The 14,240-nt window shown below is 42.8% G+C and overlaps 1 protein-coding gene across 2 annotated transcripts in view; it reads left to right on the top strand.

Annotated features, from left to right (window-relative positions):
* LOC137619575 (serine/threonine-protein kinase Nek8-like) overlaps positions 1 to 14,240 on the top strand; it is a 135,975-nt gene that overhangs the window by 72,970 nt on the left and 48,765 nt on the right. For both annotated transcript variants that reach the window (XM_068349721.1, XM_068349720.1), the window contains exons 4-5: positions 6,420 to 6,577; positions 10,600 to 10,750. In XM_068349721.1, coding sequence (XP_068205822.1) covers positions 6,420 to 6,577; positions 10,600 to 10,750 — 309 coding nt within the window. The remainder of the gene's footprint in view (positions 1 to 6,419; positions 6,578 to 10,599; positions 10,751 to 14,240) is intronic.

Genomic DNA, 14,240 nt, shown 5'->3' with positions numbered 1-14,240 from the left:
AGCCAATCAGGCCATTAGACTTTATGATGACGACCAACTTGAAGGATGCTTACTTCCAGATCCCAATCCATCCCGACTCCAGGATCTACCTATGTTTTGTCATAGCAAGCAGAGTATACCAATTCAAAGTCCTTTGCTTTGGTCTCTCAACAATTCCACAAGCTTTCACCAGAGTTTTACTTTACTATCAGCATGGGTACATGCTAACGGAATTCATCTTCTACATTACCTGGACGATTGGTTGATCATGGCAGACTCGGAGGACAACCTTCTTCTCTGCCAAGACAAGCTTCTTTCATCCTGTCACAATCTGTGGATAGTGGTGAATCGGGAAAAGTCGATCCTAGTGCACAAACAAAGACTAATTTATCTGGGTATGGCTATCGACACCAATATGACTACAATAGTAGCCCCAAAATTATCCTAAGTAGAATAGTACTTGGACCTTCTACATCTTCTAATAGAGACTCCAAGATAATTGTCTCCTCTCCCCACCTTGTTGTGCCAACCTCATGTCCAGATATTCCACATCTTGGTAGAATTGCTTCGGCCTCACGCGTGGAGGTTATCCAGCATCTCCTGTCAAAGAAAAGCTTTTTGCTCTAAGTTGCACGAGAGATGTCCAGATAGCTTCGGAAATTTTAAACTTCTGTGTACCAATCCAAGTGTGCCATCTTCTGTGTTGGGTGTCGTGGTAGGGGTGTTTTTCCTCTTGGAGCTTCTATTCTATTGGTTGCCAGAGTTTTACTTTATCTCCAAAGAGAAAAGTTCGTCTCATATCAGTGGTGAAAGGCTATCACTCAGCCTTAAGCCAGATCTTTATGCTGAAAGGAGTTAATATTTCCTCTTTGGTGGAATTCACAATGCCCATATGAAGTTTTGATTGATTGATTATGAGTTATCTGGCATCCTGACATCTGTACAAAGTTTTGAGCTGTCCTGTCTTCCAATAGAGGTGAGGCTACCGCCTTTGGACGTTACTAAGGTCTTGTGGTCCCTTAAGAGGGAGGGCACCTTATGAATCGTTGAGTCTTGCCTCAGACAGGAACCTTACCCACAAAACAGTTGTCTTGCTCTCCTTAGCCTCCAGCAAATGCGTTAGTAAGCTTCATGGTATTTTCTTTAGCATCCCTCATACCGAGCACTGGAGACAGGTCTTGTTCTCCTTTGTCCGTGAGTTTGTAGCTGAAACCCAGGATCCGTTGGTTCCTAATTCCAGGTTTTCTTTGCGTCAGGTTGTGAGTCTTAGAGCAGTAACCGATGATCAGGATCAGTTACTCTCGTGTCCAGTGAGGGGCTAAAGCGCTACCTTAAATGAGCGCACACAAGTCAACCTCACCTGCAGCACCTCTTCATCAGCATGGAGAGAGTTAAGAAAAAGGTGACTAAAATTACATCGTCCTTTTGGCTAAGAGAAGCTATTGACAGTACTCATTCGCCACTCTCACTTTGTGCTCCAGGTAGAGCTCAGGTTAGAACTCATGATGTCAAAGGAACTAGCATGACCCTGGTATTCCTTAAGTATCTCTATCGCAAAGGTACTTCAGGCAGGTGTCTGAAAACGGCAGACCACATTTACAGGCCATTACCTGTGGGATTCGACTCACAGGTCCCTAGACACTTTTTTTGTTAGGACCTGTAGTGGCCTCGCAGCAGGTAGTATAGCTGCCTTGTCACCTCTCGCAGGACTATTGTATTGTATTAAAGATGGAGGTTGTGTGTTAGATGGAGATGAAAGTGAAGGGCCCTTTTCTTTTCATCTTCCCCTCTCTTTGGGCAGAGCATTAGAAAACCTGTCAGCTGGAAACAGCTTTTCTGTTATAAGATATAGAAGTGTTATTCCCCACACTCCTTACGAGGGGGAGTGTATTGTAACCAGGTAAACCCAATGACATAGTGTATATATACCTCATTGTTACTAGACAGAAATTTTCTGCTCTGCATCTTTTATTGCACAAGCTGTGGACCCACTAGTATTACTAAACATCAGTGCATAAGATATAAAGAACCTTAACTTTGCACCACTTACAAGGGTTCGAGTTTTTGGTAGCCCGGGATAAGCATCCAGCCAGTTGGAATAAGGACTTCCTCTCACCTAAAGATGAATCTCGTCGTCGTCGTCGTCGGCGCCGACTTGTGTCCGAGTATTGGGTTCTGTCGTTAGCCATCAGCCTCCTACGTAAAGGACTACTGTAGGGTTTGTATTTGTGTAGGAACAAATGAGAAATTTAGAGTTAATTTGTATTTTTCCTATCTATACAAACCCGAGTCCTGTACTCGTACTTTTCTGCCATCTCCTACCCCATAGAAAGTCCTGGCTGCAATCAAAGTGAGTGCTGATTGAGGAAGCTTCCCCACTTCAGGCTGACCAGCCACCTGTTTACACCTCGTTATACAAGTTTAATTGTGCTCCAGCTTTGCTGATATTCTATCCTATTTAAAGAACTTAGGTTTGTATAGTTATGAAAATTAAAAATTATCTTTAAATTTGTCATGTTTTTCTAGGTCATGGCATAATTGAATTATGTACCATTTGGTGTAACTATTTATGATGTTGATCTGATCCATTGGCTTTGTTAGCTAATGGAACTTACCCATGAGAGTAATTTGTAATTCTTAAAATTTTAGAAACTCATTACCCCGGTAATTATGAAATGAGGGTTTTATTTATGGAACATGAAAATGATTTAGATTGCTTTTCAAGAGCTGATAGGTATTTTTCAGATTTCTTTATTATTTTAACCTTTCACTCCATCTATTTGTTCCTACACATCCTCAACCTGTAATAGGAGTATAATTAATGAAGTTGGAATGGATGTTAAACTTTTACCAAGATAAACATAGTAACCTGATGGGTGGCAAGTAGGCCCCACCCACAAGGCAGGTGAAGCAGCCCTCACTTTGACTTCAACCACAGGGGTGTACTGATGTACCTCCCCGCTGCAATTTTTTGGCTGATTAATGTTTTTTTTCTTTCTCTATTCAGTGTGTTTGTCTCTACTATGCAGTTTTCTTGATATCTGACCCTTGTGACTTTTCTCTGGCAAGCTTGGCCAAGGATATGGCCAGTATATGAGTAAGACTGACGGAGATCCTCGTCAACTTTGCAACTGCTGCATGGGCAGGACTGCCTACCCTTCCTCTGTGACAAGTGTAGGGCATGGCCTCCTATGGAGTGGGCATAGTATAAAAAGAAGAGGAAGGAGACATCTAAGAGGGATTCATCGGTATCAGACTTACCAACAATCAAGCTGATGGTGAAGAAACTCTTCAGCTCCTTCCCAGTTTCAAATACGAAACCCTCTGTCTCTCCTTTGTCTACCACTGAGGCTGGGTCCCGCAGAGGAACTCGGAAGGGGAAAGGAAAATCTGCCTTGTGCTCAAGGAGTTCTCTGAGTGAGACAGGAATATTGCCTACCACCAGCGAATGTTATAACACCCCCCTGCCTATCTTTCAAAGTACAGTTCTTCTATTGTTGTGCCTGTTGTTGATGATTTTCACAAGGACCTCAATCTTGGTAAGTTGTGGTTTTTAGGTATTGATAGTGCCCTGTCAATGAAGAAGCTACTTTATGTGTTGGCTACGTATAGGACCTAGAAGACTTCCCAGATTGATCCCTCCTCTTTGGCTGTACCCCCTGCGGAGGAGAGGTGTGATGAAGTTCCCTTTGATATGTCCTTGCCTGCTGCAGTAGAGGAACCTTCTATGTCTGCCGTAGAGAGATTGCCGTCAGCCCAGAAAAACTTGACTTCGTTGAAGAGGGAACAGAAGCATATTGGCTGGCCTTCCCCTTTCACTTCGTCTGTTCCTACTCTGTTTTCTGTTGGCTAACGAGAAACCCTCATAAGAGAGTCCCACTCGACTCTTTGATTCCTGACATGCAAAAGTGCTAAGAAACATCAAAGAAAGGGATTGGCATACACCTGAACGACACATTGTCTCAGCAGTGTGGGCAGAAGAAGCATCTACTCTTGGATATCCTGGAGCTAGCAGCCTTCATAATGCTTCAAACCTTCCAAGATCGCGAGGAGGCATCTGGTCGGTTGTTGCAACAACACTACCATATTAGCTTATACAGTATCTAGTTTTATGCGTTGACGAAGTAGATCATTTCAGGATGGCTTTGTATGTTAGGAAGTTTTCAGGTAGTCACATTCTCGCCAAGAGGAATGGGCTAGCAGGCACACTTAGTTGCCAAGGAAAGGCTGTAGGGTCAGATTGGTCCCTTAATCCAGAGTAATGGAGAGGCTTATGGTCAGAGGGTTGTCCGGGGAACGATATGTTTGTCATATAATTAGACAGGAAGTGCCCCTGGTTTTAGCCCCCGTCTTATTCAACCCCATGAACTGTTTGAAGTCACCTTCCAAGACTCATGTGATCACTTGGATGGTTACGGCCTTTCTCCATTCAACCCTGGTCTGTTGACAAATCTAAAAGGGGGTGTTATACCATGACTGAGGTTGATTCATTTGGCTCCCAGATGGCCTTATCTGGAATTATTTCCCGTTCTACCTTGTTTAGATCCAAAATGAACTCCCTTGGCTCTCATTCTTCCAGGGAAGTGGGCTATTCTTTTTTATGGATATCATAGAAAAGATTCTTCTTGAGTCAGATCATCTCTAGACCAGATTGTGGGGTTCCAATTCTTCCTGGTTGAGAGAAGCTGCTCTCAGTAGCATCTGTTATGGCTGCCTCTCAGACTTCTCAGTCTTGCTGTTCTTGGTACTTCGTCCAAGATTTTGAAAACGGGACCTCAGTCAAGATTGTCTCTGCTGCTTTAAGCGGTCAAAGCTGTTAGGCAAGTGACAATGTTTCTCTGCCTTAGTCTTTCACTCTAAGAGATGTAGGAGCTCTTCAGCCTTTTGCCAGGGCACATGGGCAAACTTGGATCCTGCCATGGTACGACTCCAGGTTCGATCCTTTCTCCATCCTATCTCTACATGAAGCAGCTTGGAGAAAAGAGGCTTTTGCTCCGTAAGGATTCTGCAATGATATTTAAAGAAGATCCGACATCTCAGACAGGAGTGTTGGTAATTTCCTTAGTATGGGCTGAACTAAGAAAGAGGTGTCTAGAACATGATTTCTTTCTGACTTCGGGAGTTGGGCCTTTATGCATATGCCTTGACTGCTGAGAGAGTGTAGGTTCCAGCTAGGACCAGAAATTGTGAAGTCAGGATTTAGCCCCCACCCTTGCCTTCTAGAGGAATCTTGCAGTCGGCTGGGGGTGAAGGTTGTGGTGTGCATGCACGAGACCATCTTCACAACCATTATCCTACAGTAGTACCTACAAGCCTCTTCACGCTTTTACGCCTTGTCTTGTGGCGGTTGCTCAAGGATGGGTGTAGCCTGCCCAGATCCTGGTAAGTATCTTGTGTATGGTAACATATAAATGCAAGTTCTTTAGAAGCAGAATAACTGGATCTTCTCCGTTCTTTCTGCCGTATCTTAGGGAGGAAGTGGTCAAAGTGTTACTTACTGAATATAACTTGTTGCTGGTAAACTAAACTTTTGAGCTCCATTCTTTAGAAACTAGAGAAGTTTATCTCCTTCCATCCTTCTTACACGAGAGGGAGGATGGTGGAATGCATACTAACCCTTTGGTCATCATATGCCAGGTATATTATTCTGGACTGTGATTCCCTTGAGAGGAAAGGAATCACTCCTTTGACCACATACCAGTCTTTTTGGACAGGCCCTTATCAATCTATTCATCCCAATGATAGAAAGATAGGAAGTTGCTGGAGTCATCTCATTTGCTCATGTATGAAACAAGGTAAATTGACATTTCCAGAGAAGAAAAAGAACCTAGCAATTTGGCTCTAGGGGGACAATGGTTTGTATCCGCGGAGGAACAAATCATAAATTTGTAAAGTAATTTGTATTTTTCCTGAGTCCTATAGATTAAACTTCCCTCCTCAACCACCCCTCTCAGTCTTGAGCGAAAATGTCATAAGTGAAGACACTGACAGGTAAGCGTTCATTAAATGATTTAAGGGCCATCCAGCTTTCCCACTGAAACACACAGTACTATTACCTATCTAAAGCAATTGGGTTTGTAAAGCTATGAAAAATACCAATTACTTTTAAAATTTGTGATTTTTCCTAACTATATAAACCTGAGAACTTCAAGTTATACTGTCTGTCTCAACCACCCTGTAAGTTCTAGGTCAAAGGTCAAAGTGAGGGTTTCTCCTTCTGTCGGGTGGGTGCCCTACCCACCTGACAGGAGGAGAAACCCTCACTATGCCACCTGTCGGGCAACTCTGTTTACATCGTTCAAAGGTTAACTGCCATTTCAGCTTTGCTAAAGTTATACAGTACTCCTATTAATGGTCACAGGTTTATATAGTTAGGAAAAACAAAAATTACACAACAAAATTTGTGATTTTAAACTTATCTTTGTTTTATTTTTTTACAGGATGTATTACACCTCTTTTGTCAGTTAGTGGTAGGAATGAAACATATTCACGAGTGCAGTATTCTTCATAGAGACATCAAATCAAACAACATACTTTTAGACAGATCTCATCGAATTGTGAAAATAGGGGATTTTGGTATCTCAAAAATTCTTAGCAGGTAATGTTTGAAATCTGTTCATACACGTATACAAACATTTTTTTCTTTGAAATAGGGAATGCCATCAGCAGAGGTAGTAAAGCTGTTGAATTTGGTAATGAGGTAGTTAATGACAGATGGTAACTTACTTTCCTGTCAAAGACTTCACTTTTGTCCTTGGCTGCAAGTAGTGCGGAAATAGTTTTGGCCCTTAATGAAGGCTGTTAATTTTTTCCTTAACCTTTCAGTGTGAAGATTGATTTCTGGTTTCGGTCTTTATTATGGAGGCGAAGCAGGATGTAAGTAAATGCAGGTGGAAGGGTGATCACTAATCTGTTTATGGGTAAATTGATTATAAATCCATACAGTACTCTCTTTGCACTTCTTGTAGGCGTCATGTTTGTTTGCAATCACCCTCGTATGCTGACTGTAGCTAAGGACTCTTTGGCTTCATCCTTGGCAACACCGAAGATGATGCCAAAAGAAGAAGCTCTATACTGTACTGTAGTGCTTTCATCTCCCCATCAAGATTGCAGACCTTGGAAGCTTCTGGCTATACTGGCTTGGTCCCAGGAATCTACATCGGCGAGTTTTGAGTGTTTGGTGGCATGTGGAATATCCCCAGTGATCACCACACTCCAACATGAGGTGGGAGCTCTTTTGTTGCCATGCAGACCACTGATGTTGGGTTTGACCTATAAGTTGCTGGATTCATCTCCCTCACTTCTGTGCAAGACCAGGGAGGCTGGCATATTCCAAGGAAGAAAGATAACCAATCAGTTTGGATCGAGAGGGGACTCCTCCCACCAATAAGTTAGTGCCCATATTTTAAAGGACTAAACCTTTATAAAATGTACGTGTAGGAACAATTAATTAATTTTAAAAGTAATTTTTATTTTTTCCTAGCTATACAAACCTTACTCTTTTAAATTAAACTTTCCACCTCAACCATTTCTCTCAGCCCTGAACTGAAGGTCAAAAGTGATATCTTTGAGGGGAAAGTGGGTAAGGCTACTCACCTGTGCTCATCACCCCTTGTTAACTACCTCATTGAAGAATTCAGCAGCCATTCCAGCACTGATGTAGACATTCCGTATTTGAGAGGACTCATATTTCTATAGCTAGAAAAATACAATTTTTCCTATATGTAATACAAATCATTGACCTTTAATATGATTATGACTTCATCAAAACTGGAACAGTTCCTAAGCTTTTAAGAAGATAAACAATGGTTGCCTGTCGGGTGGGAGGTAGGCCCCAGCCACCCAACAGGTAGAGTAAACCTTATTTGGACTTTGTCTGCAGCTTTGTATACTGTCTACCTCACTGTGTCCTCAATCTTGGTAATTAAACTTTTCTTTTGTCTTTTCAGTGTTCTTGATCTTGCTCTTTGCATGACCACCCCAATAGCAGACACGTGGCTTTTCCCTTGTAAAACCGGCCGTCACTGAGGTCAATATATGAGCAAGCTGGAGGTAGATTCCCATCAAACTCTGTCCTTTTTGCAGGGGGCATAACTGCTTGCAGGCATTCCCCCTTTGGGAAGTCCAGGGCATGGCCTTACTTGCAGTTGGTGGAGTTTGCAAAGAAAAGTAAGAAGTCTGAGAGGAATTCTTCATCATCTGACTTGGCAATACATAAGCTGGTGCGGGAGAAATCCTCTAGCTCCTTTTTCCCTTCTTTGGGAGCTGAGTCTGCTGTGCCGTCTTAGGGTTCCTTCCTCTGGAGTTTTGCCCTCCATAAGAATTTATGAGTAGAAGGGAGAGACTGCCTCGCCCTCCAGGTGCTTTAAAAGTCAGGACTATCATCTTCCCCCAGTGGAGGTGATATCTCCTGTCTCTCTCTCTCAAAGTACTCCTGTTGCTGTGCTACTTGTTGACAAACCTCGCAAGGATTTGGACTTAGGTATGTTGGCACCTTCCCTAAGTATCGATGGTGCTCCATCTGCTGAGAGGCTTCTTAAATGCTAGTTGCTGCTAGAAGAAAGTCTCCTGTTGCAATGCCTTCCTCTTTGGCTACCCTTTCTGCAAGGAAGTGATGCAATGTGGCACTCTTTGGCGAGTCCTTGCCTACTGCTGTGGAGTTCCCTGCTCCCTTGCCTGCCGCAGAGAGGTTGCCAACAGCCCGGAAATCCTCGACATTGTGGAACAGTGACAAATGGAAAAAAGCTTACATGCTCGCCTTCCTCTGTCACCTCTCCTTCTCCTGCTTCCTTCCTCATTGACTGCGGACCCTTTGGATGTGATGCCTGCTGCCCCGAAGAAGAGGTAGCCTAAGCACAGGATGACTTATTGTATCAAATCTCTCGAGATGTCACCTGATACCTCTTCATGGTTTCACGGGAAGAATAGCACTGTACCAAACCCTGACCTCCCGGGAAAGGCTTTCAGTACAAGGTACAGGAGCTCATGCTCCTGCTACCACTACTTGGTCTTGTAGGAGACCAAGTACTAGCACTACTAGTAAAGACTTTGGTGCCTGCCCTCGTCTCTTTCCTGCCTCGTTACACTCCCTAGATCCTTTGGTGACACTGCCTTGATTATCATTTTCAAAACCATTGTTACTATCCTCCCTTCAGTTGAAATATCTATCTATTCTGGAGGGTACTTAGCATTGCATGGTGTGTCAGCTCCTCCATGTTGACCATTTATATCTGATATTTTATATTTAGTTTATGGGTTGTACAAGTTAGTCTATATATATTTGCGCATATATTGTTTTTGTTGTCATTATTGTTAAGTTTGTTTATAAGTATGATGAAACTTTTTATTGCTTTTAATTCTTATTCTTTTTGGAGATATTGAGAAAAATCTGGGACCAGTGAGTCCTAAACTTCACCAGTGTCGTCTAATGTGTTGCAATATTTGAGGACTGCATGCCAATATTTCCGCTTCCCAGAAATCATACTCCTATTAAAGGACTCAGATTTGTATATTTAGGAAAATTACAAATTACTTTAAAAATTTGTGATTTTTTAGTGCTCTGCAAAATTTCATGATATTAAATTCCGCTAAGTAACACGTGTGTATTTATAATGTCTATTTAGACGTGGTCCTCAGGTTATAAAGAAGTTCAAGAATCCTGATTGAGGAACAGGACATAGTGAATGTAACCAGACATTCAAAAGCATAAAGTAATTTTTGCAAGCAACATTTGTTTATTTAATAAGCCATAATTGTGCCATTTTGTTTGTATAGAAAAAAAACCTTGCTGAAGTACGAAGAAGAAAAAGGCCTGTTTTTAACAGGTGAGCAACACCTGAAATGACAATCCACTTCATTCTTAATTTGTGTGTATGATGAATTTCACGTAATAACTTTCATAAGTTCAAAGTCTCTTATTCTTGAGATTTTGAATACAGTCCTCTTTGGATTACTAGACACATGAAACTTTAGTACCATGTTGCCTTCTTACATACTCATTCTGCTATTTTTCCCCCTTATTAGGAATACGATATTTGTTTTAATGTTTTATGTTAGTTTTTTCATTTACAGAGTTAGATGTGAAAGGAATTCTCATTTCTAAATTCTGCCTTATGTACTTTATGCCAGAATTCCTATTTGGTTCAGGTCTTTCTTTATATATATTCTTACTATTATTTAGTAATGAACCTTATTCTATCCAAGCTACTGAGTCACGAATCTGGACTTGTAGGACAGAACTGAAAGTTTTTGCTTGTAACCAGGGATAAAAATTTGTATCTGACAAAATTTAAGGAATTATACATCCAGGTGGTAAGTGGCCAAAATGACTGGTAAGGAGGAGTGAATGCTGGTCAAGTTATACTGCATGCAGTTCCTCTTTAGGACTCAGTTGTAAATGGGGCTCTGAGTATTGATTCTCCTGATTTTCTGTCAATGAATAATTTTTTAAATGATAAGTTTTCCCCCAGAAATGTACATAAAAAGAATAATAGTAGTAAATTTTTTTTTTCATATAGAATTACTGTAAAAAAATACATAGTTTTTAGTGTGTGTTCACTTGTTATGTAAAGAATGAGTTTCTGTAGATGTGGTTAGTGATGTTCTTTCTTTTTCTTATAGCAAAAGTAAAGCACACTCAGTTGTCGGAACTCCATGTTATCTTTCACCTGAATTATGCCAGGAAAAGCCATATAATAAGAAAAGTGATATATGGGCCCTTGGATGTGTTCTATATGAGATGCTTACTCTGAGAAGAGCCTTTGAAGCAGAGGTGAGTTCACATTGTGTCTTTTACCTGAAAACATTTAACTTAATGTTTTTCTTTTAACTCCAAAATGTAAATTATTAATATCAATATATAGTAATGCCAAAATATACTAATGTCACTATGTTTTCCTATGCAAATACAAACCATCATCCTTTATGTAGGGGAACAGTTTTCAACATAGGAGCTAGACGGCCGGTAAATTGTTAATGAGGTACTTAACAATAAGTGGGAGTCAGGGTGAGGAACCCTGCCCCTTTACCTGTCGGTCTCATTACTTAATTTTTCAGCCGCATAAGTACGGAAGTACTGATAGGCCTTTAAGCGAACTTTTCATTTTCTTTTTCTTCAAGGAGTGGCTGTTAACTTAATGACTTTGTGAAACAAGACACTCATTGTGGGAGGATTGTCTTTACATCTAGTGTTTTGTTAAACTGGCTGTAAATCCACACTCTCCCTGTGTTCTTGCTAAGGGCATGATTGTTCGCAATCATCCCTGTGTGCTGATAGCTTTTTTTTCGGTGGCAGATGTATGCTTTGAGGTGGAAGAAGAGATCTTTGTTTCTTACTTCCACTCATTGGTTGCTTCTGCTTTCGCTTCCCCAGCATTTGGTCTCTTGGCTCTTTTCTTGGGGAGTGTGCGGCATGAGCAAGGATTCTTAGGATCTACGTCAGTGGATTTCAGGTGTTGGTGGCATGTGGTGTTTGCCGCTCCCCATCTGAGGTTGAAGGTTCTATGTTTGTGCTTCCTTAGGTCTTTCAGGTAAGCTTCCCAGTGCCACTGTTTCTTTGGTGATGCCAGTGGTGAAGGTTGTGTCAGCGTGTCTTCAGTATCAGTGTTCACAGTGGCTCCTCCTCCTTAGGGGCCCCGGGGCCGAGGGTATGTTACCTGCGTGCCGGTGGAGGGTTCCTGTGTATTTCTCTGACCGTCCCCTCCTGTTTCCTTTTACCCTGTGCCTCTCTCTGACCCATGTGGCTGGAGTGTCTAGGGCTTTTTGTTCCTGTAAGTGTGACTGCCCTCCTCGTGACATGTTCCCCATTGTTGTGGTTCTTCCCTTTGAGAAATATCATTGTCTAAGTTTTTCAGACTTTGACTCCTCTGCTTGCAAAGCCTGAGAGAAGGGTTGGAAAGGGGAAGAAACGTGTTCGTTCTTCTTCCTTCTCTTGACTCCTCTTCCTCATTGTCTTCTCTGGCCTCCAACTCTATCACTTCTTTTAAGATGAAGAACTGGAGGGAGACGTCAAGGAGGGCTTGTCAACTGTGCTCAGAGGAAAGGGCTCCTTCAACACTATGCCTCCAATCCCCATTGAAGGGAAGTATGCCTCTGTGTATGATCATCTGGGGCTGATGCACAGGGGTGGGACCATGACCATATGTTCTTGAGCCTGCCCCTCCTCAGCTTCCAACTCTATCACTTCTTCTAAGATGAAAAAGTAGAGGAAGAAGTCGAGGAGGGTTGTCAGCCGTAGTTGTAGGTAAGGGTACCTTCAACACCACCTCTCTTAGAAGGGGTGGGTGGCTCCGGGGATTGGGAGCCACAGCCTTGTGTTTCGGTCCTCTGGTTCTGACTCACTGGGCTGAGGCTGTTACCCTGTGTCATAGTCTTGAGCAGCAGGCTCATGTCCTCTACTACCCTGGTAGTAAGGTGGGACTGTGATAGGACCCTTGTAGCTGATGCATGTGGCCCTGGGCCATAACCCTGTGTCACACCCTTGAGCCTACTTTACTTTTTACTTTAAGGGCTGCTTATCTAGTCCTGTACAGCAGGGGAACCCTACTCTCTACAGAACCTCCACGGTTGTTTTATGATGTTCATTCGGGAGCATTTAGCATTTCACAATGCGAATTGCTCTCTTACATAGAAGCACTTGCTGAATAAGAAAGTCTTCAGTTTCCTCTTGAAAGCCTTAATATCTTCAATTATTTGTGTCTCGCGGGAGCATATTGTATAGTCTCGAGGCTGTATACTTAAAGGCTTTAGAGCCTACAGTGGACAAGTATCTAGGTTCTGATAATTTGAAACCATCTGTAACTATTCTCGTGCTGCACAACATGTAGCAATTCTCAGATATTTTGGACAACTGGTTCTGATAGCTTGGTGGGTTATTGTACATATTTTAAACTTAATTCTCAGGTTAATCAGTAGCCAGTGTAGATCAATTAGTATAGAAGTGATCCTTTCTCTAGGTGGGACACCTTTTATCAGTCTTGATCCTCTGCTTCTTATGTTTTGTAATTTCTCAAGTTGTACTTTTGGTTGATTATAGTAGATTTAGTTACGGTAGTCCATTCTGGTAATTACACAGTTTATCACAAGTTTCTTTACAGAATATTCATCCAGGTACTTTTTTTGTAAAAGCAATATTTCTTAGATGATAACCAGCAGTTTTTACTACATTATTTATTTGGGCATTAAGAGACAAGTTTCAGTTAAGAAATACACCTAGGTCACAAACTTTACTAGATATCAGCACTAAGTCATTATTTATGTATAGTTGAATATCACCCAAGTTTCTCACGATGTTTCTCTTTCCCACCACCATGGAGCCTGGTTTATGTCCCCAAATACCCCGGTAGTCAAGCGGGACTGTTTACGGCTCATTGTGTAGGCCGTCCGAGACCTATGCACGGGGCTGGGGTTGCGACCCTGCATCATGTTGTTGAGCCTCAGCCCTCTCGGGCTGGACTCGGGTCCCTGGCTATCCCAGTAGCCAATCAGGACTGGTGATTTGGCTCTGTGTTTAGCCCTTTTGGGGCTGATACATGGGGCCGCAGCCATTACTTGGGGTCATGGCTTTGAGCCTCGGCCCCACTTTGGCTGTAGCTTGGGTCCCCAGATACTTAGGTATCTAGCGGGTTAATTGTTATGGCCTGATTCCCCCTCCCCCGCCTGGGTCAGTTACGCTGGGAGAGAGTCGTGACCACATGTCATGGCTTCGAAGTGGGACAAGTCTTACGGCCCCTCATTTCAGCTCCCCTCAACCCGGGCTGTTTGAGCCTCGGCTCCCGCAGGGCTGATCTCCCCCACAGGACTGGGGCTCGAGTTCCCTACTTTGTAATGTGTTGACCCAGTGTTTGGCTATGCAGGGTCCCAAGCCATAACCCGGTGTTTTGCTATGCATAGACTCGAGCGATGACCTGGTATTATGGTTGTGTACCTCGGCCCAGGGGCTTTGGTCTCCAATTCTTCTGAATCCAGGTGCGATACACAGCTGATGAATGCTGCCAGGGCATGACCTTGGGTCTTGATCCCTTGACCTAGACTTGGATTCCTGACTATTATGGCTGGTTTGTCCGGGTAGGCCTTGTGTTAAAGGGGCCGATGCACAGAGCTGGGGCATGGATCGCAAGTCTGAGCCCCAAGCTCTGGGCCTTGGAGCTGTGGCTCAGGTGGTTTGGTCTTGATACATGGAGCAGGGCCTGGATCCCATATCATGTCCCCCTGACTACTTTGGTGACAGGGTGGTACTGGGGTACTTGTCTGTATGTGGGCCC

Source organism: Palaemon carinicauda, chromosome 26, assembly GCF_036898095.1.
Source record: "Palaemon carinicauda isolate YSFRI2023 chromosome 26, ASM3689809v2, whole genome shotgun sequence".
NCBI classification, from domain to species: Eukaryota; Metazoa; Arthropoda; class Malacostraca; order Decapoda; family Palaemonidae; genus Palaemon; species Palaemon carinicauda.
This window is presented reverse-complemented; position numbering and strand designations above follow the sequence as displayed.